This window comes from Rhinoderma darwinii, chromosome 2, assembly GCF_050947455.1.
Source record: "Rhinoderma darwinii isolate aRhiDar2 chromosome 2, aRhiDar2.hap1, whole genome shotgun sequence".
NCBI lineage: Eukaryota > Metazoa > Chordata > Amphibia > Anura > Rhinodermatidae > Rhinoderma > Rhinoderma darwinii.
In genome coordinates, this window is record NC_134688.1 from 287308797 (window position 1) to 287336462 (window position 27666).

General features: G+C 46.1%; 1 protein-coding gene across 1 annotated transcript in view; it reads right to left on the bottom strand.

The window, feature by feature from the left end:
- The window catches only part of LOC142743039 (uncharacterized), an 83890-nt gene that overhangs the window by 50180 nt on the left and 6044 nt on the right, over positions 1-27666 (bottom strand). Inside the window, exons 2-8 of the mRNA XM_075853405.1 lie at positions 22167-22229; positions 21901-22006; positions 21312-21384; positions 21145-21180; positions 10791-10835; positions 9640-9705; positions 1000-1068 (exon numbers count right to left, since the gene is read on the bottom strand). Coding sequence (XP_075709520.1) covers positions 1000-1068; positions 9640-9705; positions 10791-10835; positions 21145-21180; positions 21312-21384; positions 21901-22006; positions 22167-22229 — 458 coding nt within the window. The remainder of the gene's footprint in view (positions 1-999; positions 1069-9639; positions 9706-10790; positions 10836-21144; positions 21181-21311; positions 21385-21900; positions 22007-22166; positions 22230-27666) is intronic.

A 27666-nucleotide genomic window follows, 5' to 3' on the forward strand; every position in this document is an offset into this window, starting at 1 on the left:
GACACTGATTGCAGCTACCAAGTACATCATATGAAGGATCTTCAGCAAAATTTCAGCTAAAATGACCTGTCAACTACCTTTGGTGATGAATTAACAGCACTGATTCCATTGTTGGGTTAGTAGATGGCAACTGGTGCCCTCCAGATATCTTTACGTGATATTTGATAAACACAAACCCAATATCCTCTATTCTACCAATCAATGTGATCAATTATGAGGCTTTAATTAAAATGAATCACTAATCTCATTAAAAAGTCAAGATGGGTCAGCATGTATAGGTATTTACCTTGCATATATTACCATATATTACAATACATTCGTTATATGAGAACATTTTATTAAATACAATCTCTTTACAAGCAGTAGTGATCCCATGAAAACCTTCAGGGCTGCAAGGAATTTGAAGTTGTTTATGACAGCCTGTATTCTTGCAATGGTCTGTACTATTAAACCCTATTACGATGGCCTGGGCCTGCAAAACAGTGAGCAAGAAAAAATGGCAGCCTGTATTTAGGTGATTCCTCCTGCCCAACATATAGAAGTAATTTGACATCTACGGCAGCCCTGCAGGTTATATTATACTCGGAATGATCCTTCTTGTAGGGATAACAATATTAACATTATAGTCATTGCCATTTAGTATGGGCTTGTTCCTTAATTTTGAAGAGATGTCTCCCTATAAGGTTTAGATAGATTTATTCATGGAGAAAGTTATGATGTGAGCAGCTATACGAGGTGCAGAGGTGGTAGTTCAACCCAAGCCCTATTGCCTGTGGGGGCCACAACACGCACAGGCCTTGTTACAGATTTTGTATTGGGGGTCTGGAGCTTTAAGTTACACTTCAGACAGTGGGTTTGGATACAGTATAAAATAGTATTCTGACATTTATTAATAGGCAGATAACTCAAGAAAAGAAGATAAAGTAATTTTGATTAACACATTGAAACTAGGAAATAGTTTTTACTGCTACAGATGTTATCATGTATAGACAGCTTTACCGTTTCAGCTTTGCGTCCTTGTCTTTTTTTTGCTGATTTTGAGGTGGAGAATCACTTCCAAGGCAATCACTGCAAAGGAGAACAGATTAGTCCTGTCATGAAAAGGTAAATCTTATGCTCTATGATAGGAAAGTAAGATGCATCTGCTTATGTAAATTGCTAGAAGACTTATAGCTGTCAATATTTTAATGGTATATGTGCTGAAACTAAACAGCTCCTCCGCCAACTTGGAGGATTGCGGGAGAGATTACATGCACTGTATACAGATTAGTGGCCTATCAGAAAAGCTACAACGCCTCACATGTCCACTCATGCAGCTAGGCAGAGTTCATCCAACTTTCCCATCCATTCTTACACCCCATACTGAGTGGGTAACAATTGACCCAATTAGAGCTCAGTCCAGAAAAAGACATCAATACTTTATTTTCTAAAAATCTGCTGGAGATCTACTGAACAACCAAAACAGTTGCAGTGTAATGGTGGGGGGGGTAGGGAAACGGACAAGTGAGCCCTAATCTACCCGCCACTCTGTCCCTGCCTACTTGCAACGACCCGCCCTAGACGACGGGGTACAACTGGGCGGCGGTCCCTGCGCTCAGTAAGTGCATGACAAACACGACAAACAAACAAGGGAACACAAGCAAGGGAAATGGGCAGTTGCTCGCGGAAACACCGTGAGCAACAGAGTAGTGAACGAGCCGAGTCAAGCCAGGAGAGTGCGAGGTACAAAGCGAAAAGCAGAAGAGTAGTCGGTAAGCCGGGGTCTGTATGGAGCAGGATCAAAAAGTAGCAGGAGCTGTAGCTGGGCCAGGAAACCTCAGGGAAAGAATTCACAAGCACAGATGGACAGGAAGAGCAGGCTTAAATAGACCGAGGGCGGGAGCTAGCTGAGTCTGGCCAGGTTGCGATAGGCTCTCCCACTCCTAAGCCTGCCAGCCTGAGTGGAGGAAGCTGGTGTCTGTCTCAGGGATGTACACTCAGGTGTTGACTGATTAATTCTGGGAGTTAACCCTGAAGCAGTGCCTGGCAGATCCTTTACAGTACCCCCCCTTTTATGAGGGGCCACCGGACCCTTTCTAAGTGGACCTGGCTTACTGGGGAAACGCAGGTGGAACCTCCTGACCAATACCCCAGCGTGAACATCCCGGGCGGGTACCCAAGTCCTCTCCTCGGGCCCGTATCCTCTCCAATGGACCAGGTACTGGAGGGAGCCTTGGACCATCTTGCTGTCCACGATCCTGGCCACCTCAAATTCCACCCCCTCAGGGGTGAGGACGGGAACAGGAGGTTTCCTCGAGGGGGCCAAGGACGGGGAGCAGCGTTTCAGGAGGGAGGCATGAAACACATTGTGTATACGAAAAGACGGGGGTAACTCCAGCCGGAAAGAGACAGGACTGAGGACCTCAATGACCTTATACGGCCCAATAAACCGGGGAGCAAACTTTTTGGACGGAACCTTGAGACGCAAGTTCCTGGATGACAACCACACCAGATCCCCGACCACAAACAGGGGGTTAGCAGAACGTCTTCTATCGGCCTGAGCCTTCTGTATGCTCTGGGACGCCTCTAGGTTCTTCTGAACCTGGGCCCAGACTGTGCACAGATCCCGATGAACGACCTCCACCTCGGGATTGTTGGAACAACCAGGTGAAACGGAGGAGAACCGTGGATTAAACCCAAAATTACAGAAAAAGGGAGAGACCCCTGACGAGTTACTGACCCGGTTATTAAGGGAAAATTCGGCGAGGGGAATGAAAGAAACCCAATCAAATTGACAGTCAGCGACAAAACATCTTAAGTATTGTTCTAGAGACTGATTAGTCCTCTCCGTTTGGCCATTGGTTTCAGGATGGAAGGCAGAGGAGAAGGACAGATCAATCCCCAACTTATTACAGAAGGCTCTCCAAAACAATGAAACAAATTGTACCCCTCTGTCAGAAACAATATTGACGGGGACCCCATGGAGACGCAGGATGTGTTTGATAAACAAGGTAGCCAACGTCTTGGCGTTGGGTAGTTTCTTGAGGGGCACAAAGTGGCACATTTTACTGAAGCGGTCTACCACCACCCACACCACCGACTTGCCTTGGGATGGAGGCAAATCGGTGATAAAATCCATGGAGATATGTGTCCAAGGTCTCTGGGGAATGGGCAACGAACGCAGTAAGCCCGCTGGTCGGGACCTGGGAGTCTTGGACCTGGCACAAACCTCACAGGCGGCGACGTAGGCCTTAACGTCTTTAGGCAAACCAGGCCACCAATAATTTCTGGTAATGAGGTGTTTGGTACCCAGGATGCCTGGATGGCCAGATAGTGCGGAGTCGTGATTTTCCCTAAGTACCCTTAGCCGGAATTGCAGGGGAACAAACAGCTTGTTCTCAGGAAGGTTCCCAGGAGCTGAACCTTGATCAGCAGCAATTTCAGAGACTAAATCGGACTCGATAGAGGAAATGACTATACCTGGAGGCAAAATACAAACAGGATCTTCCTCCGAAGGAGGGCTGGCCATGAAGCTACGCGACAGTGCATCCGCCTTAATATTTTTAGACCCGGCCCTATAGGTAACCAAAAAATTGAATCTGGTAAAAAACAACGCCCATCGAGCTTGTCTCGGGTTTAGCCTCCGGGCAGATTCTAGGAAAACCAGATTCTTGTGGTCGGTAAGGACCGTTACCTGGTGCCTAGCCCCCTCCAGGAAGTGGCGCCACTCTTCAAATGCCCATTTAATGGCTAAAAGTTCGCGGTTGCCAATATCATAGTTACACTCCGTGGGCGAAAACTTCCTAGAAAAGTAAGCACAGGGGCGGAGATGGGTGAGGGAGCTGGTACCCTGGGACAAGACGGCCCCCACTCCCACCTCGGACGCGTCAACCTCCACAATAAATGGCTCCCTTTGGTTGGGCTGAACCAGCACGGGGGCCGAGATAAAGTACTTCTTGAGGGTCTCAAAAGCCTGGACGGCCTCAGGGGGCCAATGGAGGACATCAGCACCCTTGCGAGTGAGGTCCGTAAGAGGCTTAGCGACGACCGAGAAGTTAGCAATAAATCTCCTGTAATAGTTAGCGAACCCCAAAAAACACTGTAGCGCTTTCAGGGAGGCAGGTTGGACCCATTCAGCCACAGCCTGAACCTTGGCAGGGTCCATGCGGAATTCATGAGGAGTGAGGATTTGACCTAAAAATGGTATCTCCTGTACCCCAAATACACATTTTTCGATTTTGGCAAACAGTTTGTTTTCTCGAAGGACCTGGAGCACTTTCCTGACATGCTCTATGTGGGAGGACCAGTCCCTGGAAAACACCAATATGTCATCAAGGTACACTACAAGAAATATCCCCAGGTAATTTCTCAAAATCTCATTTATGAAGTTCTGGAAGACCGCAGGGGCATTGCACAACCCAAAGGGCATGACGAGGTATTCGAAATGGCCTTCGGGCGTGTTAAACGCAGTCTTCCACTCATCCCCCTCTTTGATGCGAATAAGGTTATACGCCCCCCGTAGATCCAATTTAGAGAACCATTGGGCCCCCTGAACCTGATTAAAGAGATCAGGAATCAAAGGAAGGGGATACTGGTTCCTTACCGTGACCTTATTCAGGCCACGGTAGTCAATGCATGGCCTAAGACCCCCATCCTTCTTCCCTACGAAGAAGAAGCCAGCACCTACCGGAGAAGAAGAGGGACGAATGTAACCCTTGGCCAGGGATTCCTGGATATACTCCCTCATGGCTTCACGTTCGGGACAAGAAAGGTTAAATATCCTACCCTTAGGAAGCTTAGCTCCTGGTACCAATTCGATAGCGCAATCGTATTCTCTATGAGGCGGTAATACTTCGGAGGCCTCTTTAGAGAAAACATCAGCGAAGTCCTGAACAAACTCGGGTAGCGTATTCACCTCCTTAGGGGGAGAAATAGAATTAACAGAAAAACATGACGTACAACATTCATTACCCCATTTGGTTAGCTCCCCAGTATTCCAGTCAAACGTAGGATTATGCAACTGCAACCAGGGAAGACCTAGAACCAAATCGTACGATAATCCCTGCATCAATAGTACAGAGCATTGCTCCAAATGCATGGAGCCAACAAGGAGTTCAAAAACAGGGGTATGCTGTGTAAAATAACCATTAGCAAGAGGAGTGGAGTCGATACCCACTACCGGAACAGGTTTAGGCAAATCAATCAGAGGCATAGCGAGAGACATAGCAAATTCCACAGACATGATATTAGTAGAGGACCCTGAATCCACGAAGGCACTGCCGGTAGCAGACCTACCACCAAACGAGACCTGAAAGGGAAGCAATATCTTAGTACGTTTCATATTTACGGGAAATACCTGTGCGCCCAAGTGACCTCCCCGATGATCACTTAGACGCGGGAGCTCTCTGGCAGCATTCTTACGCTTGGGACAGTTGTTTACTTGATGCTTGACATCCCCACAGTAGAAGCAGAGACCATTCTTCCTGCGGAATTCTCTACGTTGTTGAGGGGACACGGAGGCCCCGAGTTGCATAGGTATTTCTGAGTCTTTAGGGGAGAAACGAAGCAACGGGACTTCGGGAGGCATCATGGGGGAGTCGGAGGAAAAAACACATAAACGTTCACGTTGTCGTTCCCTGAGACGTCGGTCAAGTCGTACCACTAAAGCCATAACCTGGTCTAAGGAGTCAGAAGAGGGATAACTAACTAGCAGGTCTTTCAGGGCGTTCGACAGACCCAACCTAAACTGGCACCTTAAGGCAGGGTCATTCCACCGAGAAGCTACGCACCACTTCCGAAAGTCAGAGCAATACTCCTCAACAGGTCTCTTACCCTGACGTAAGGTCACCAGCTGACTCTCGGCAAAGGCAGTTCTGTCAGTCTCGTCATAAATAAGTCCGAGGGCAGAAAAGAAACAATCAACGGAGGAAAGTTCAGGGGCGCCAGGAGCCAAGGAGAAGGCCCACTCTTGGGGCCCTTCCTGGAGCCGGGACATAATTATACCCACCCGCTGGCTCTCAGAACCTGAGGAGTGAGGCTTTAAGCGAAAGTAAAGCTTACAACTCTCCCGAAAGGAGAGAAAAGCCCTCCGGTCACCTGAGAACCGGTCGGGCAACTTGAGGTGGGGTTCAAGGGGTGCGGTGAGGGGAACTACCAAGGTAGTCTCAGGCTGGTTGACCCTCTGAGCCAGGGCCTGGACCTGTAGGGAGAGACCCTGCATTTGCTGAGCCAGGGTTTCACGGGGTTCCATAATGGTGTCAGGGACCAGGGTAGACTAGGTATAGGGCTTGTGAATTTGTAATGGTGGGGGGGGTAGGGAAACGGACAAGTGAGCCCTAATCTACCCGCCACTCTGTCCCTGCCTACTTGCAACGACCCGCCCTAGACGACGGGGTACAACTGGGCGGCGGTCCCTGCGCTCAGTAAGTGCATGACAAACACGACAAACAAACAAGGGAACACAAGCAAGGGAAATGGGCAGTTGCTCGCGGAAACACCGTGAGCAACAGAGTAGTGAACGAGCCGAGTCAAGCCAGGAGAGTGCGAGGTACAAAGCGAAAAGCAGAAGAGTAGTCGGTAAGCCGGGGTCTGTATGGAGCAGGATCAAAAAGTAGCAGGAGCTGTAGCTGGGCCAGGAAACCTCAGGGAAAGAATTCACAAGCACAGATGGACAGGAAGAGCAGGCTTAAATAGACCGAGGGCGGGAGCTAGCTGAGTCTGGCCAGGTTGCGATAGGCTCTCCCACTCCTAAGCCTGCCAGCCTGAGTGGAGGAAGCTGGTGTCTGTCTCAGGGATGTACACTCAGGTGTTGACTGATTAATTCTGGGAGTTAACCCTGAAGCAGTGCCTGGCAGATCCTTTACATGCAGACAAATGTCCCCTGAGTAATCACTCACTGGTGGATGGGGACACTAATAACATATCCATAGGACAATGTGAAGACAATAGCAATAGATAACCTACATAGATTGGGTTTGCATAAGATTTATAATATTACCCAGGGGCGTAGCTAGGGGGGGCAGGCGGGGCATGTGCCCCGGGCGCAACTTAGAGGGGGGCGCCAGTGCCACCTCCTCCTGCACTATAATTGTACCTGTGTCTATAGGACACAGGTACAATTAGAAGCAATGAATGACTGGGCACGGAACGTGCCCGGCTATTCAGCGCTTTTGCATCAGTGAAGCGACTGGTACCTTTTGTACTAGTGAAGCTTCCGTCAATGAAAGGCGCTGATTGACAGGGAACGTCATCCTGCCCAGCCAATCAGCGCCTTTCATAGATGCTGCGTTCAACCCCCAGGAGACCTGCGCAGAAGAGAGCAGGTCTCTATGGCTGCCGGACGGAGTGGGAGCGAGATTAAGGTGAGTTTAAATATTTTTTTTAATTGTAATTAAAGTGTGTGGCTGTATCTACGGGGGGAACTTTATCTACAGGGGTTGACTTTATCTACGGAGCGGGGGGGGACTTTGTCTACACGGGGGGCCTTTATCTACGGGGGGACTTTATCTACGGGGGGACTTTATCTACGGGGGACTTTGTCTACACGGGGGGGGGGGCTTTATCTACAAGGGGGACTTTATCTACGGGGGGGGGGCTTTAGCTACACGCGGGGGGCTTTATCTATGAGGGGTGTCTATCTACAGGGGGTGCTATATATGGAGCACCAGATACAGGGGTGGGCTATAGCTACAGGGGGGGCTATATAGTATATACCCCCCCTGTAGCTATAGCCCACCCCTGTATATAGTGCTCCATAGATCGCCGATCCCTGTATATAGCCCACCCCTGTAGATATAGCCCACCCCTGTAGATATAGCCCACCCCTGTATATATAGCCCACCCCTGTAGATATAGTCCCCCTGTAGATATAGCCCGCCCCTGTAGATATAGTCCCCCTGTAGATATAGCCCCCCTGTAGATATAGCCCCCCTGTACATATAGCCCCCTGTAGATATAGCCCCTCTGTAGATATAGTCCCCCTGTAGATATAGTCCCCCTGTAGATATAGCCCACCCCTGTATATAGTCCCCCTGTAGATATAGCCCACCCCTGTATATAGTATCCCACAAATAGCTCCCCCTATAGTGCTCCACAGAAAGCCCACCCCTGTATATAGCCCCGCTCTACATATAGTCCACCCACAGGGGTGGGCTATCTGTGGAGCACTATATACAGGGGTGGACTATCTAGTGGAGCACTATATACAGGGGTGGACTATATGTACAGGTGGGCTATATACAGGGGTGGGCTATCTGTGAAACACTATATACAGGGGTGGACTATATGTGGAGCACTATATACAGGGGTGGACTATATGTGGAGCACTATATACAGGGGTGGGCTATATCTACAGGGGGGCTATATACAGGGGTGGGCTATATCTACAGGGCGGCTATATACAGGGGTGGGCTATCTGTGGAGCACTATATACAGGGGTGGGCTATATCTACAGGGGGCTAGATACAGGGTTGGGCTATACGTGGAGCACTATATACAGGGCTGGGATATATCTACAGGGGGCTATATACAGGGGTGGGCTATCTGTAGAGCACTATAGGGGGAGTTATTTGTGGGACATTATATACAGGGGTGGGCTATATGGGGGCACTATCTACAGGGTGCTCTATGGCAGACACTATCTACAGGGGGCACAGTGTGTGTGTGTGTGTGTGTGTGGGACACGGTGTATGGTGCTATTATAAGTAGAGGTGCAGTGTATTATATTAAGGGGCGTAGTGTGTGGTATAATGAAATGTTGGAAAAGTGAGAAGCTGAAGACAACTGAGCGGAAAACTGCAGAAATGGGCTGTGACCGGGAGAAGTCATCATAGAGGTCTGGACCGGATGGAGAAAAAGAACTAGAATCGGAGACGTCACCGGTGAGTCACTTAATGTAAATGTTTATTCTGCCCCTAATCAGCACTGTAGTCACTGTATGATCTCCAGTGAGATGATTATGATAGGATTTATTTTTTGTGAAACAGCAACTCCCAGCATATCCTTATCATTGTTCGGGCCATGCTGGGAGCTGTAGTTTTACGCCATACAAACCTGTACAGCAGGGGTTGCACTAAATTGAGCTATATTTGTGCTGGTGCTGTATATATGTACTGAGCTTGGTTCTGGTGTTGTGTATAGAACCATATTGCTTTTAAAATGTACAAATGTTTTTATGCTCGCGTTACATAAAAAGAAATGACACGTCGATTGGTAGAGAAAACAAACACGGTGAGGGGGAAAGAGATGTCGGGAAAGAGGTTGGGGGGGCGCCAAACTGAATCTTTGCCCCGGGTGCTGGAGAACCTAGCTACGCCTCTGATATTACCCAGAACTTATTATTCTTATACTTTAAAAATCTACTTGATCCCATTTCTTCCAATCTGCAATGCAAACTTCAAGTTTGCTGCCTGTAAGCCTTCTTGTTTACAGAATGATGCTCCTCAGCACTGAAATTTAGGATAAATGGGAGTTATGAGAAATTTAATTTTCTTAAAAAAACTAGCTGAAGGTAACATGCATGCTTTTTGGATTGCAAGAAAACCAAATGTTCTTTCTAAATATAATATGTATGTAGTATATGAATATTATATTCTAGGTTGTTGAGCATGAGACTATATATGAAAAGCTTGTAGTATTATTATGACACTTTGTGTTCTTTACCGTTTTTCTTTTGGGTCCTTGCTGGCAGGCTGCTGGCTTAGAGGTTGGGAGCTCTCAGAACGTGGACTGCATGACAAAGGAGAGTTAGTGATGGCAAAAAATGTAAAGATTTCTACAATTGTAAAGTTAGATTTTATATGAAAAAACAGACAATTGGAACCCAGTCAGTATGGCCCGGTAGGTTATTTAACTGTGTAAATATTTCCAGTCATACAGCTTCATTTACCCATCAAATCAATTATCCCATATGGGAATACATTGTCACACAGCTTGTATGAGAAGCTGGTTTTTCATTAAGCTGGTGAATCTGGCAACACCACAGACAATCTCCCATTATGGAATCTGCTCATGTAATTATAGTATAATATATTATACTGTTGATCTGGTTCACCAGTATAAATCCTTTTAGTAACAAATTCTTCTAGTAGTTAGACCTGCTGCAGATCTGAACCAGGTTTTTGATTGGGAACAATTTATTTCTTGGACCATTTTTGTAATGAAATATTTGTGCTGTACTGGACACAAATACCAGTTTAAAGAGTGACCCATGGTTGATCATAATAACATGTTCTGTTGAGGACCCCTGCTATCCTGACGACAATATTGTGATGTGGTTTAAATGCTATAATTTCAGCTGAGTGCTCAGATCATAGGCTATTCAGAATCATATTCACATTGGTGACCTCATACATATGATGCATTTGTACTTAATTACGCACTTTCCAGCACTTTAATGACCATAGTTATCAAACACTTGCCAACTAATAGCCTTTATGCATATAAGCGTAGATTTTACATGGCTCATTATTAACCCCTTCCCTCCGCAGCCATTTTCACCTTTTCTACCCCACTTCCAAAAGCCATAATTTTTTATTTTTCCGTCCATAAAGCCGTATGAGGGCTTGTTTTTTGCGGTAAGAGTTGTAGGTTTTCACGGCACCACTTATTTTGTCGTGTAATGTACTACAAAACTGGAAAAAATTGTTTGTGGGGTGGAATAAGAAAAAAACAGTAACTGCTCCATTGTTTTTTGGGTTTAGTTTTTTACGGCGTTCACAAACACATACATTACAATTAAAAAGATTGTTTCAAAGGTTTTCATAGTCCTTAAAGAATTGTGTATATGATAGGGTTGAAGAAAAGTGAAATACCTTCCTTTCTCGAGGTGAGGGTTCTTATGAGTAGCAGAGGGAGGCCTGTGGGCCACAGAGAGCATGAGAGTAGTATTAGAAAGAACAAAATGTACATGCAGAATAATCGCTTGTTAGCGCACTTTAAGATCTGTAGGTGGACAAAGAAGGATTTTAACAATCTGCATAAATTCCTTGCCTGGATACTGTTCCAGTCCTGCATTGCAGAACCCAATAAACTCACATTACCAATCCAGTATTAAGACTTTAATGGGAAATCTATGATATCTATGATATGAGATGTTATAGATACATGTGAGAATATGACTTTGGTGATCTTTGTTCACCATTAATTTCGAGAATGAAATAACTACAAATAGTTCACATCCGTATGCATTGTTCAGATAATTATTAGTAAAAATCTGACATGACGTTCTAAGCAATCCACCATTTGTTCTTTCATTCTGGAAACCACAAGATCATTTTCACTAGATTTCCCCCTCAATAACAGGGATTATTTATTTATTTTTAGATATTTCCATTGTGCTAGTATTTCAAACGTATTTGGTGGTTCAAAATAATCAGTTTGTATGATAACAATTTGGGTTTAGACAACATGGGCAAAACCCACAGCCCTAAAACGCCATACCATCCACCAGGCCATGCTTTACAGGAGGAGCAGTCACACTGTACAAAGACTTATACACCATTTTATTCCACCTTTAGTTTTCCCAAAGTAGGATTGAAAGTCAGAAAAGTAATCTCATTGGTTGTGACACATTTTGTTAGAACAGTTTTTATGCATGAGGCCCGTCATGTTTCTCTTGCCTTTATTAAGTAGGCACAATTTTGCATTTTATATATACAGTTTAACGATTGTTAGTAAATGAGTATATTTTTACAAACATAGCCAATAATGATAGACCCAGCAGAGGGGCAGGGACATGATATAGTAAAAGTGTCCCTGTTAAAAAGTTGGGCTCGGTTCACATTGGCGCTTTTCCCATTCCGGAAACACTATCCTTGACTTTAAAAAATACTATTTTAAATTATTAAGAAAAAAGCACGGCGCCACATAGCGTAAGTATATCCCAGAAGTTGCAGTCAGTAAAAACCAGTAAATGCTCACCAGAAAACAGGTGGATAAGCGCGTAAATAGTGCTGTATGGAGTAAGTGCTGCTGCCGAGATCCAAACCGGTGAGGCCAATTGGCCACCGCAATATGTATTTGGAGGAAAAAGGATCAATAATGGCGCCGCTACTAAGTAATGATAAATGTAGATGAAAAATTTTTTACAATCCAGGCTACGCGTTTCAATGCCAAACTGGCATCTTCATCAGGCCAATAAAATAAGTGTACAGACACCAATGTTTAAATACACCGCCATTGTGATCGGGGTTAAAGTGTCCCGATGACGTCATCACATGGGTCGAATGTAAAGGATCTGCCAGGTACTACGTCTGGGTATACTCCCGGGATTAATCAGTCGACAACTGAGGCCAGACCTCTTAGACTGACACCGGCTCCCACCAACCAGGGTGGCAGGCTCAGGAGTGGGAGAGCCTATCGCGGCCTGGTCAGTCGGAGTTAGCTCCGCCCCCTGTCCATTTATACCTGCCGTGTTCTCTTCCTCAGTGCTTGTTATTATTCTTGGATTCCTGGCCCTACTGCTGCCTTGCTCCAGCCTGCTTCTGCCGTGCTTCTGCCTTGCTTCAGTTTCGTTTATCCTGCTTCGCTTTGCCCCTGGCTTGCTTCCTGCTCCGTGCTCTCGTTGGTATACTCCTCTTCATCCTGATCCTGACTGACTCATTCACCGCTCCGTTTCCTCGCGGCGTTCCGTGGGCTACTGCCCCTTCCCTTGCGTGTTCCCTGTTTGTACTCCCTTGCACTTAGACAGCGTAGGGACCGCCGCCAAGTTGTACCCCGTCGCCTAGGGTGGGTCATTGCAAGTAGGCAGGGACAGGGCGGTGGGTAGATTAGGGCTCACTTGTTCCCTTCACCTCCTTCCTGCCATTACATAATAACAAGCCCATACCTAGTCTACCATTTCTCCTACGCTGACGCTATCATGGACCCCCTTGAGACCCTGACCCAGCAGATGCAGGGCCTCTCCCTACAGGTCCAGGCCCTGGCTCAGAGGGTCAACCAGGGAGACGCTGCCTTAGTAGTACCCCTCACCTCACCTCTAGAACCCGACCTCAAGTTACCTGACCGGTTCTCAGGGGACCGTAAGACTTTTCTCTCCTTCCGGGAGAGTTGCAGACTTTATTTCCGCCTAAAACCTCACTCCTCAGGTTCCGAGAACCAGCGTGTGGGTATCATTATATCCCGACTCCAGGAAGGGCCCCAAGAGTGGGCCTTCTCCTTGGCTCCTGACGCCCCTGAACTTTCCTCCGTTGATCGTTTTTTCTCTGCCCTCGGACTCATTTACGACGAGACTGACAGGACTGCCTTAGCCGAGAGTCAGCTGGTGACCTTACGTCAGGGTAGGAGACCTGTTGAGGAATACTGTTCTGATTTTAGGAAGTGGTGCGTAGCTTCTCGGTGGAACGACCCGGCCCTAAGGTGCCAGTTTAGGTTAGGATTATCTGACGCCCTGAAGGATCTGCTGGTTAGCTACCCCTCTTCTGACTCCCTAGACCAGGTTATGGCCCTAGCAGTACGACTTGACCGACGTCTCAGGGAACGTCAGCTTGAACGTTTCAATGTGTTCCCCTCTGACTTCCCTGCGATTCCCCCCGAGGTCCTGTCTCCTCGCTCTTCCACGGAGGACTCGGAGGTACCTATGCAACTCGGGGCCTCCATGTCCCCTCGACAACGTAGAGAGTTTCGCAGGAAAAATGGTCTCTGCTTCTATTGTGGGGACGACAAGCATCTACTGAACACCTGTCCCAGGTGCAAGAATAAACAGCCGGAAAACTTCCGCGCCTAAGTGATCATCGGGGAGGTCACTTGGGCGCACAGGTATTTCCCGTTAATATGAAACGCAATAAAATTTTGCTTCCCTTTCAGGTCTCGTTTGCTGGCCGGTCTGCCACGGGCAGTGCCTTCGTGGATTCTGGCTCATCTGCTAATATCATGTCTGTGGAATTTGCTATGTCTCTAAAAATGCCTTTTATTGATTTGCCTTATCCTATCCCGGTAGTGGGTATCGACTCCACTCCTCTTGCTAATGGTTATTTTACTCAGCATACTCCTGTTTTTGAACTCCTTGTTGGCTCCATGCATTTGGAGCAATGCTCTGTACTCAGTGGCGGACACAGACTGCAAAAGGCCCCTGTGCAGATAATGTGCCAGGGCCCCCCCGCCCCCCCCCCCAATACCGACAAAGTTACCTAAACATATATATGCATATAAAAATAAACCTTACTAATAAAAATTATGAAGGAAGATTTATATTGTACATTTTATTACCAGTTTAGAACACAAGTAACACATTTTTTTCCGGGTTAAATTCTTATCTAAACTAAGTCCCTAAATGTGGGCAAAGAAAATGAAAAACCTATACTCACCTCCTCCGGCGCCTCCGTTCCCCCTCCGCAGCCCCTATCCCTTTCTGTGTTTACAAAGCTGCTGTGGTGACGCGCGGTCGATGGCACATGACCGCTGCAGCCAATCAATGCCCTCAACAGCGATTTGCTGTGGAACTACTGTCCTCAGCAGCACACCAATGAGGAGTTATTGGCAGCAGCGGTCACGTGCCATCGGCAGCGCGTCACCAGTGCAGCCTTGTACACTTGTAACACAGACCGAGACAGGAGGATGGGGGCTGCGGCGGGTGAACGGAGGCGAGGGAGGAGGTGAGTATAGTTTTTTTATTTTCTTTGCCCACATTTAGAGACTTAGGTTAAATTGAATCATTGAATATAACACAAAGCACTCATGCAACTGAGATGCAATAATTTAGATGATCTTATCATGCTTAGCTTACTGCACTGTTACCTATCAAGCAGGACTGAATCTCAAGATATCTACAGAGGGGGCTGTATGGCGTTATCTACAGGGGGGACTGTATGGCGCTATCAACAGAGGGGGCTGTATGGCGTTATCTACAGGGGGGACTGTATGGCGCTATCTACAGAGGGGTCTGTATGGCGCTATCTACAGGGGGGTCTGTATGGCGCTATCTACAGGGGGGACTGTATGGCGCTATCTACAGGGGGGACTGTATGGCGCTATCTACAGGGGGGACTGTATGGCGCTATCTACAGGGGGGACTGTATGGCGCTATCTACAGGGGGGACTGTATGGCGCTATCTACAGAGGGGGCTGTATGGCGTTATCTACAGGGGGGCTGTATGGCGTTATCTACAGGGGGCTGTATGGTGTTATCTACAGGGGGGACTTTATGGCGTTATCTACAGTGGGGTCTGTATGGCGTTATCTACAGGGGTTCTGTATGGCGTTCCCTACAGGGGGGGTCTGTAGGGAAAGTCATACAGCCCCCCCCTGTAGGGAACGCCATACAGACCCCCCTTTAGGGAACGCCATACAGACCCCCCTGTAGGGAACGCTATACAGCCCCCCCTGTAGGGAACGCTATACAGCCCCCCCTGTAGGGAACGCCTTACAGCCCCCCCCTGTAGGGAACGCTATACAGCCCCCCCCCCTGTAGGGAACGCCATACACCCCCAATCACTCAAAAAAATGCGACCTACAGTGTGAAAAGACAAAAGACATGTATCCCCTATCCACAGGATAGGGGATACATGTGTGATCGCTGGCATTGATAGGGAGAGCGGGGGACCGAAAGTCCCCCGAAGTTCTCCATCACTCACCTCTGACTTCCGGTGTCTGCGCAGCTCAAGTGTGACCGGCGCTCCATTCATTTCTACGGAGCTGCCGACACAGACCCCGGAAGTCCGAGGTTTGTGATGGAGAACTTCAGGGGACTTTCGGTCCCCCGTTCTCCCTATCAATGCCAGCGATCACACACGTATCCCCTATCCTGTGGATAGGGGATACATGTCTTATGTTTAATGGCAGAGCGGGGAGATACTCCCTGCTCTGCCGTAGTGTTCCGTGGCATCGCGCTGTAGCAGCCATAGCGGCAGCTAGCGGAGATTCCGGCCAAGGTGGGGGCCCGTGCCGGCAGGTGACGCGGGCCCCCTCATGCCGCGGCCCCGTAGCAGCCGCTACGGCTGCTATAGCAGTAGTTACGCCCCTGTGTTAGGGGGAGTTCACACTGAGGTTTTTTTCGCGAAAAACGTCAGAAAGTGCCTCCCATTGAAATCCATGAAATTTTTCCTGCGAGCAGTAAAAACCGCATGCGGGAAAAAGAAGCGCAATGCCCTTTCTTCGGGCGTTTCTGTCTCTGACTTCCCATTGACAACAATGGCAGGCAGAAAATGCGTTTTTTGCTGCGTTTCCCTGCCCACGGCCCGATGGCCGAAAAACGCCACAAAAAAACGCAATGAAAAACGCGGGAAGTGTTCTACCGGCAGGTCAAAATATGCCTCAAAATTCCGGAAGGAATTATGAGGCAGATTTTTCTACATAAAAACTTCTCCCTTCTGACATGAACTTTTTAACTTCATCTACCTGTCCTCTGCAGTCTGCACGTCCTCCACTCGTCCTGTGTCTGTCCTCCGCTCATCCTATGAGTTCTCCGGCAGTCCTGACTGTACTGTCCAGCCGCCCGAAGTCTTACGTCGCACCGCCCCCTGTCCTCTCCCCTGCCTGAGCGCTCCTCCTACCACCAGCATCGCCGTCCTGTCCTATTCATCTGTGCCAGATTGGCAGTGCAGTGTAGCGGCTATCACCGGGCCCGGGCACCCGCCCCCTCCCTCCCGATTGGTAGTGCAGTGTGGCGGCTATCACCGGGCCCCCGCCCCCTCCCTCCCCTCATGCCTAGTGTTGTGATGCTACTAGGCATGAGGGGGCCCGTGCCGCCAGGCCTGGTACATAAAATGTAATGTGCCTGTCAGGGCGACACGGGCCCCCCCATGCCGCGGGCCCCGTAGCAGCTGCTACGGCTGCTACTGTGGTAGTTACGCCACTGAACGGGCCCCCTTCCCACGCGGGGCCCTTGTGCAGCTGCACCGGCTGCACATGCGGTATGTCCGCCCCTGTCTGTACTGGTGATGCAGGGATTATCGTCCGATCTGGTATTAGGTCTTCCCTGGTTGCAGCTGCATAATCCCACGTTTGATTGGAATACTGGGGATCTCACCAAATGGGGTAGTGAATGCCTGATGTCATGTCTTTCGGTTAACTCTATTTCTCCCCGGGAGGAGGTAAACACGCTTCCTGAGTTTGTTCAGGACTTCGCTGATGTGTTTTCTAAGGAGGCCTCCGAGGTGTTGCCCCCTCATAGAGATTACGATTGCGCCATCGATTTGGTGCCTGGTGCTAAGCTTCCTAAGGGTAGGATATTTAATCTTTCATGTCCTGAACGTGAAGCTATGAGGGAGTATATCCAAGAATGCCTGGCCAAGGGTTTCATTCGCCCCTCGACTTCTCCTGTAGGTGCTGGCTTCTTCTTCGTGGGGAAGAAGGATGGTGGTCTTAGGCCGTGCATTGATTATCGGAACCTGAATAAGGTCACCGTAAGGAACCAGTATCCCCTTCCTTTGATTCCGGATCTTTTTAATCAGGTTCAGGGGGCCCAATGGTTTTCTAAGTTCGATCTACGGGGGGCATATAACCTTATCCGCATCAAAGAGGGGGATGAGTGGAAAACTGCGTTCAACACACCCGAAGGTCATTTCGAATACCTGGTCATGCCCTTTGGGTTGTGTAATGCCCCTGCTGTCTTCCAGAATTTTATTAATGAAATCCTGAGAGATTACCTGGGTAATTTTCTTGTAGTGTACCTTGATGACATACTGGTGTTTTCCAAGGACTGGTCCTCCCACGTGGAGCATGTCAGGAAGGTCCTCCAGGTCCTCCGGGAAAATAATCTGTTTGCGAAGACCGAAAAATGTGTGTTTGGGGTACAGGAGATACCATTTTTAGGTCAAATCTTCACTCCTCATGAATTCCGCATGGACCCTGCCAAGGTTCAGGCTGTGGCGGAATGGGTCCAACCTGCCTCCCTGAAGGCGCTACAGTGTTTTTTGGGGTTCGCTAACTATTACAGGAGATTTATTGCCAACTTCTCGGTCGTCGCTAAGCCTCTTACGGACCTTACTCGCAAGGGTGCTGATGTCCTCCATTGGCTCGCTGAGGCCGTCCAGGCTTTTGAGACCCTCAAGAAGTGCTTTATCTCGGCCCCCGTGCTGGTTCAGCCCAACCAATGGGAGCCATTTATTGTGGAGGTTGACGCATCCGAGGTGGGAGTGGGGGCCGTCTTGTCCCAGGGTACCAGCTCCCTCACCAATCTCCGCCCCTGTGCTTACTTCTCTAGGAAGTTTTCGCCCACGGAGAGTAACTATGATATTGGCAACCGCGAACTTTTAGCCATTAAATGGGCTTTTGAAGAGTGGCGTCACTTCCTGGAGGGGGCCAGACACCAGGTAACGGTCCTTACTGACCACAAGAATCTGGTTTTCCTAGAATCTGCCCGGAGGCTTAATCCTAGACAAGCTCGTTGGGCACTATTCTTTACCAGATTTAATTTCTTGGTTACCTATAGGGCTGGGTCCAAAAATATTAAGGCTGATGCACTGTCACGTAGTTTCATGGCCAATCCTCCTTCCGAGAAGGATCCTGTTTGTATTTTACCCCCTGGTATAATCGTTTCTGCCACTAATTCTGATTTAGCTTCTGACATCGCGGCTGATCAAGGTTCAGCTCCCGGGAACCTCCCTGGGGAAAAACTGTTTGTCCCCCTGCAATACCGGCTAAGGGTACTCAGGGAAAACCATGACTCAGCACTATCTGGTCATCCTGGAATCTTGGGTACCAAACACCTCATTACCAGAAACTATTGGTGGCCTGTGTTGCCTAAAGACGTTAGGGCTTACGTCGCCGCTTGTGAGGTTTGTGCTAGGTCCAAGACCCCTAGGTCCCGACCTGCGGGCTTACTACGTTCCTTGCCCATTCCCCAGAGACCTTGGACCCATATCTCCATGGATTTTATCACCGATTTGCCTCCATCTCAGGGCAAGTCGGTGGTGTGGGTGGTAGTAGACCGCTTCAGCAAGATGTGCCACTTTGTGCCCCTTAAGAAACTACTTAACGCCAAGACGTTAGCTTCTTTGTTTGTTAAACACATCCTGCGTCTCCATGGGGCCCCAGTCAATATCGTTTCTGACAGAGGGGTACAATTTGTTTCCTTATTTTGGAGAGCTTTTTGTAAAAAGTTGGAGATTGATCTGTCCTTCTCCTCCTCCTTCCATCCCGAAACTAATGGCCAAACGGAAAGGACTAACCAATCCCTGGAACAATATTTAAGGTGTTTCATCTCTAACTGTCAATTTGATTGGGTCTCATTCCTTCCCCTTGCCGAATTTTCCCTGAATAACCGGGTCAGTAACTCGTCAGGGGTCTCCCCGTTTTTGTGTAATTTCGGGTTTAACCCAAGGTTCTCCTCCGTTTCTCCTGGTTGTTCCAATAATCCCGAGGTAGAGGACGTTCATCGGGAACTGTGCACAGTCTGGGCCCAGGTTCAGAATAACCTAGAGGCGTCCCAGAGCGTACAAAAGATTCAGGATGATAGTAGACGTTCTGCTAACCCCCGGTTTGTCGTTGGGGATCTGGTCTGGTTGTCGTCCAGGAACTTGCGCCTTAAGGTCCCGTCCAGGAAGTTTTCTCCCCGATTTATTGGACCTTATAAGATCATTGAAGTCCTCAACCCTGTATCCTTCCGTCTGGAGCTGCCCCCATCCTTTCGCATACATGACGTCTTCCATGCCTCCCTCCTTAAACGCTGCTCCCCGTCCTGGTCCCCCTCAAGGAAACCTCCTGTTCCCGTTCTCACCCCTGAGGGGGTGGAATTCGAGGTGGCCAAGATTATGGACAGTAGGATGATCCAGGGCTCCCTCCAGTACCTGGTCCATTGGAGAGGATAGGGGCCGGAGGAGAGGACTTGGGTACCTGCTCGTGATGTTCACGCTGGGGTATTGATCAGGAGGTTCCACCTTCTCTTCCCCGCTAAACCGGGTCCTCTTAGTAAGGGTCCGGTGGCCCCTCATAAAAGGGGGAGTACTGTAAATCATCTGCCAGGTACTACATCTGGGTATAATCCCGGGATTAATCAGTCAACACCTGAGGCCAGACCTCTTAGACTGACACCGGCTCCCACCAACCAGGGTGGCAGGCTCAGGAGTGGGAGAGCCTAGCGCGGCCTGGTCAGTCGGAGTTAGCTCCGCCCCCTGTCCATTTATACCTGCCGTGTTCTCTTCCTCAGTGCTTGTTATTCTTCTTGGATTCCTGGCCCCACTGCTGCCTTGCTCCAGCCTGCTTCTGCCATGCTTCTGCCTTGCTTCAGTTCCGTTTATCCTGCTTCGCTTTGCCCCTGGCTTGCTTCCTGCTCCGTGCTCTCGTTGGTATACTCCACTTCATCCTGATCCTGACTGACTCATTCACCGCTCCGTTTCCTCGCGGCATTCCGTGGGCTACTGCCCCTTCCCTTGCGTGTTCCCTGTTTGTACTCCCTTGCACTTAGACAGCGTAGGGACCGCCGCCAAGTTGTACCCCGTCGCCTAGGGCAGGTCGTTGCAAGTAGGCAGGGACAGGGCGGTGGGTAGATTAGGGCTCACTTGTTCCCTTCACCTCCTTCCTGCCATTACATCGAAGTTTAAAGTTTAAAATGTCATTGTTGATCAAAAGGGTGAAATAAATGTACATAGTAATCTACATCAATGTTTTACAAAAGAAAGGAACACAAACCATAAAACATTAGAGAATGTATAAAAAGCGTGTTAAACATCCATTTGTGCGCTTTACGTTCTCGTTAACATCCAAATGGATGTTTAACACGCTTTTTATACATTCTCTAAAGTTTTATGGTTTGTGTTCCTTTCTTTTGTAAAACATTGATGTAGATTACTATGTACATTTATTTCACCCTTTTGATCAACAATGACATTTTAAACTTTAAACTTCGACCCATGTGATGACGTCATTGGGGCACTTTGACCCAGATCCCATTGACGTTTTTTTTCTAACAACATGGTGTATTTAAACATTGGTGTCTGTACAGTTATTTTATATGGCCTGATGAAGATGCCAGTGCGGCATTGAAACGCGTAGCCTGGATTGTCATAAATTTATCATCTACATTTATCATTACTTAGTAGCAGCGCAGTTATTGATCCTTTTTCCTCCAAATACATATTATTTTAAGTTATTGGAATTCATCAGAATTAGTTGGGATCCGTTTGAGAACAGACTAATGATAGTTGTCACCATTATAAATAAAAGCCATGACACTAGTGTGACAGAGCATTAGTTTGATGATGTCAATATGTATTTGTCTAGCACACTTACCTTTTCAAATGTAGCTTCTTTTCTTCTTTCTGCTTCCTTAAAGGTGGATGTCAATTATAAAGTAAGAATGAAAAACAAAAAGGGGAAAGGGAGAATTGAGACAAAAACTTGTAGTTGCAGCCTAGGCAGATAGAAGTTTATTATATCTATGACTAATTATTTCTTACTTTTCGGGCTCAACCTTGGCTGGAGAATGCAAAACAGCATCAGCTGAAGCTCCATTGTTCTTGTATGAGGATTCTAAGAAGAAACAATTGTAAATGGGAAGCAGGTGGAAGCATTTTTCCATTTCTAACTTAGGCCCTGTTAACATCACAATTTCAGCCTCCGTTTGACGTGTACGCCGGGAAAAGTTCCCGATGGATACCTCCAATGGAAGGCTGTGACATATCCCACTGCATAGCCATACAATGGGATATGACACCTATATGGTCCTATTGTAAAAAACATATAATGCGATGTATAAATTTTTTATCGTATACCTTTCTATGGAATAGCGTAGTCTGCTGATGCTATTCCGTGCCGCAAAAAAGAAAAGGTATACCGATGTATAACAGCCAGACGGAAGCAAAAATAACACTCTTTTTGCCCCCGTTGGGTGAATAGAGCTCTTTAGATATGCTTAGCGTGTACACTGGGAGCTTTTCCCAGCGTTCACTCTAAGCTTAGATCACTATCGTGATGGGAAACGGGCCTTACTGTCATTCAATTTACTCTTATTTTTTTCATTTTTACGTAAACTTGAGACTTACTTACCCAGCAGTATTTTCCAATCCTTTATTATGACTTTGGCAAGGTCTCCAATCTTTCGTACCTTGCTTTGCTTCTTCAACTTATTCACAGTCACTCCAATCCTAGTGCTCTGGGAGAGGAAGGGCAATGCACTTCAATTTTGTTTTGATAAGAATAGAGAACCACCCCTAAGAAGCTTTAAGCTACTCACTCACTTCTGAACTCTAACAACCCCTTACTCTCTAATGGTCTGTGCAGGCTTCTGAAGTAGGCGTAGGTGCCACTCTTACCCTCAGGACGGAGACAGTCATTTGAAATCTCTGAAGCTCCTCTAATAGATCCAGAATACGATCCTATAATAATTTAAATTGAGAATAATTATTGATGGCACAATGTAATTCCAATACAACTGAAGAGGCCAGAAACCTAACAGAAATGGTAGTCCATTCCTATAACTGTTTTAAGCCTCGTGCACACTATATCCTTTCATATAAATATAAAACAATATGTAAATAATCTTTTGAAGAATCACTCGATTTTGCTGGGATTTTAACTGATGACAGTAAGGCTTGCATGTTGTTTTTTACATGTCAAATAAGCAATTATTTCTTAGTATTTGGCTAACATGAATTTTGTAGATGAGCAAAGAGGGGAAAGGTAGAAGAGATAATGACTGCAGGATCAGCATACATAGTGTTTGTTTGTAGTCTGTTAAGATTGAAACACATAGGTCTGCATAGGAGCTGTATACTCATACGGTAGGAATTGTTAATCAAGACTATTTGCAAATTTGCTTCATTTTATATTTTAAATGCATTAGAGAAATAATATAAAAAATTGTTCCAAATGTGTAATTTTTGGTGCTTGGAAGGCATAAGATACATTGCAGTTGCTTGAGAAATCATCCTGCTGCAAAAGAATCTTTCTACTGTACTGTAGACTAAGGGCCTGTTTACATTAGCATTTTGTTTCCGTTCAACCTTTCCATCAGAGGAACCGATGAACGGAAAGCCGAAAGTGAAAAATAGCTTCAGTTTGCATTGCCACTGCCATTCATTTCAATGGTAATGCTTCCGTTGCAGTTTGTTTCTGTTTGTTTCCATTCCGTAAAGTTTCATATTTTTTTTGCGGAAACAATAGCGTTGCCGACTACGCTATTGTTTCCATGGAAAAAACGGAAACCTTACAGATCAGAAACAAACGGAAACCAACCTCAACGGAAGCATTACCATTGAAGTCAATGGCAATGCAAACGGAACCTATTTTGCCCGTTCGGCTTTCCATTCATCGGTTCCTCTGACGGAAAGGTTGAATGAAACCGATGAACGGAAACCAAACGCTGAACAGGCCCTAAGAGTGTTCCATTTACTCACCGGCTGACATATCTAACCTGCTACCAAAGGGCATAGAATCATGGATGCATTGCAAGGGGACTAAATGGACATGATGAGATACCTTTCTTGAAAGTAAAAATTGTATACGTTTTCTGTACTAGAGTTAATCCCATCATATTGGGGGAGGAAGTTTTTTTTCCCCAAGATTTGGAAAATTGACTTTTGCCTCGTAGGGGTTGTTTTGCCTTCCTCTGGATCAACACTGTATGATAATATGAATGGAATTTTTTTAAAACTTACGAACTATGTTAGTATGTATAACTTTTACTCTATAACCTTCATTGAGATAAGTTTCATCAATACTTACTTTTATCTAATAATGATAGCAGTATTTTGCGTAAGCTAACTTGTATTCTTAAGGAAATCTTCAACCTTAAGGGTATGTTCACACACACAATTAAAAACGGCAATGGCACCTAAAACACCATATATAAATAAATATGCATTACTACTGAATCTACAGTACTTACAATAGTGAGGTCCTTAGCGCACATTTTGATCAAATTGTGTAAGCCCACCTGCCACGAGAAGGCGACCTCACTTATAAGGTGGGTCCCTACGCTGCTCATATACCCTGATCTGCGTCTGACACTGACACTGTCCCCCATAGACGCCTAATGGGTAAATTAAGGACTATAGGTTTAGAAAATATAGTTTGTAATTGGATTGAGAATTGGCTCAAGGACCGTATCCAGAGGGTTGTGGTCAATGATTCCTTCTCTGAATGGTCCCCGGTTATAAGTGGTGTACCCCAGGGTTCAGTGCTGGGACCACTATTATTCAACTTATTTATTAATGATATAGAGGAAGGGATTAATAGCACTATTTCTATTTTTGCAGATGACACCAAGCTATGTAATATAGTTCAGACTATGGAAGATGTTCATGAATTACAGGCAGATTTAAACAAACTAAGTGTTTGGGCGTCCACTTGGCAAATGAAGTTTAATGTAGATAAATGTAAAGTTATGCATCTTGGTACCAACAACCTGCATGCATCATATGTCCTAGGGGGCGCTACACTGGCGGATTCACTTGTTGAGAAGGATCTGGGTGTACTTGTAAATCATAAACTCAATAACAGCATGCAGTGTCAATCAGCTGCTTCAAAGGCCAGCAGGATATTGTCGTGTATTAAAAGAGGCATGGACTCGCGGGACAGGGATGTAATAATGCCACTTTACAAAGCATTAGTGAGGCCTCATCTAGAATATGCAGTTCAGTTCTGGGCTCCAGTTCATAGAAAGGATGCCCTGGAGTTGGAAAAAATACAAAGAAGAGCAACGAAGCTAATAAGGGGCATGGAGAATTTAAGTTATGAGGAAAGATTGAAAGAATTAAACCTATTTAGCCTTGAAAAAAGACGACTAAGGGGGGACATGATTAACTTATATAAATATATTAATGGCACATACAAAAAATATGGTGAAATCCTGTTCCTTGTAAAACCCCCTCAAAAAACAAGGGGGCACTCCCTCCGTCTGGAGAAAAAAAGGTTCAAGCTGCAGAGGCGACAAGGCTTCTTTACAGTGAGAACTGTGAATTTATGGAATAGCCTACCGCAGGAGCTGGTCACAGCAGGGACAGTAGATGGCTTTAAAAAAGGGTTAGATAATTTCCTAGAACAAAAAAATATTAGCTCCTATGTGTAGACATTTTTTCTTCCCTTTTCCCTTCCCTTGGTTGAACTTGATGGACATGTGTCTTTTTTCAGCCGTACTAACTATGTAACTATGTAACTATGTAACTATAAGCCTGCAGATGTGCACTAAGAACCTTACTATTGCAAGTAGATTCAGCAGCAATGCATATTTATTTATATATAGTGTTTTAAGTGGCATTGGTGTTCACAGAGTGCTGTCGCCATTTTCTTGTGTATTGTTTTGCAATACTTGCACCTGTATACATGTTGTTTTCATTTTTTCTGGAATGTGCTGATCATACTTTCTTCTGTATTGTATATATGTGGGAGTAGTGACTGCCTCCATGTTTGGTCTTGCACACCTCCCATTCTGCCCTAGGGTATTTTATGTTTCAATAATTTTTATTGAAGGTTTTCAAGAAAAGATAAACTGTACATCAAACAATGCAATTAGCATCTGGGGATAATCCCCACAAATTGAATCATGACAGACAAATATATTCCAAATTAGCCACATTTCAAAAAAAGAAAGAAGGAATAGAAAGGAGGGAGAGAAAGAGGTAAAATAGGGGCGAAATGTAGGAGAATGAGGGTCAAATGTCTTCTAGGGAAAATGAACCTAAGAGATCGTCCCAAGGTATCTGAGCCATGGCTGCCAAACTTCAAGGAAGAGCTCGTCCTTATCTGAGACCATACAGAGTAAACAGTCATTGACCATAATCCAATTCAGTTTAGTCTTAACCAGATGAAGCGGAATCACAGGGCTTTTCCCAGGATAGCAATTTTGGCTGCCAGGAAAAGAAAGGATGCAAATTTATGAGAGGCCTTAGATAATCCAGGGATGGTCTCATTAAGTAATGCCTGTGACGGGGACAGTTTCAAGTTAATCTCAGTTATTGAATATAACATATTAAAGATTTGTTGCCAGAAACGGCGTACCCTCGGGCAACCCCACCATATATGCAGAGGGTTTCCAAGACATCCACAGTGTCTGAAGCAAGAACACTAGGAAGAAGGGAACATCTTGGTCAGTCTAGAGGTACCATCGTAAAAATACTTTATAATTGGCTTTGACCAGCGAAGCGTTAATGGAAATTTTTGCAGTACGTTCTGCCATATCTTGCCATTCCCTAACTGTAAAGGATGTGTGTAAGTCCCTCTCCCACATTGACATATATGACAGTTTGTCCGATGGGGAAACCAACAATGAGTAAATATTAGACAAGAGATGATGACCACTAGAATTATTCAAGCATAATTTCTAAAATACTGAAGTACTTTGCAGAACCGAAGTAGGTTTAAATGAGGACATAAAATGGTGAATCTGGTGAAAGAGAAAAATCTGCATGTGGTAGATAGACTAATAAAAATGACAGGGTTTTACACCTAATCTATCAAAGAAGTGTCCAATACGGTATAGATTTTTATCCAACCATCATTGGAACGCTGACATTGCATTCCAGGAGCAAAGGTAAGATTAGCAAATAATCTGGCTGCAGGTGTGTGTATAGAACAGAGCCGGAAACTGTGACTCAACCTATCCCACAGCGCCAAGGAAGAAGAGAGGAGCGGGCATAACACAGGTGGTCTGTGTTTGGGTTTCAGCCATAACAACTGGTCTACAAGAACATCAGGAGTAGCTGCCTGTTCTATAGAAATCCAACGCGTTTGGTTACTTACACTGTGGAGTGAGACTAAGGGTGTCAGACGAGCAGCATAATAGTATTTAGTGAGGTTCAGTAAACCCAATCCCCCCGAGACTTTAGGCGCATAGTGAGTTCTTTGTGGGGCTACATCGTTTAGGACCCCAAATGAAGAACAATATAAGCCTTTGAAGGTCTTTTAAATAGGGGGTAGGGCTATCTATTGGTAAAGTGCGGAAGAAGTATAAGATTCTGGGAAGAACGTCATTTTAATAGCTGCTATCCTGCTGAACCAGGAAAGAGGCATAGAAGCCCGGTGAAAAGTTCTGTTTTCGGTTTTTGTTTGAGAGGGAGAAAATTTGTGCGAAAAAAGGTGGAATAGCAAGGAGTGAGGTGACCTCCCAGATAGGAGATTTTGTCTTCCCTCCATCTCAGCTCAAAGTTCAGTTGTATCAACTTGGCCATGGAATGCGGAATGCTGATGTTCAAGACCTCAGACTTATCATGGTTGACTTTCAATCCTGAGATTTGGGAAAATTGGTCTAAGACATGATAAAGATTCGGGACTGACGTAAGGGGGGATGACAATACCAATAAGATGTCGTCCGCGTATGTGTCTGACCACTAACCTCAACTCCCTTTATGTCTTTATTCATCCTGATCAGGTGGGCCAGGGGCTCAATTGCCAAGACAAAAAGGATAAGGGAGAGAGGGCACCTCTGTCTCGTCCCCCGGGCTATGGATATACGGTCTGATAAAAATCCCTTGATCATTACCTGGGCAGATGGAGTTGAGTATACTGTAGACTTTTCAAAAGGGTAATAAATTTATCGCCAAACCCCCAACGCCTTAAAACAAAAAATAAGTAGTCCCAGGTCAGGGAATTGTTTTGCTGCTACTCAAGGGAATAAGACCGTATAGTAAATAAAGATAATATTTATTAACATACAGTAATCACTCTCATATATAAAACACACCAAACACAGTAACTAATCACAGTACAGTATAAGCATGGTATCACAATCCTAATCTATACCGCCACCCACTTACCTAAACATACATAGAAGTTACGTTACAATACAATACACATAAGTAACTTGTAATTCCCACA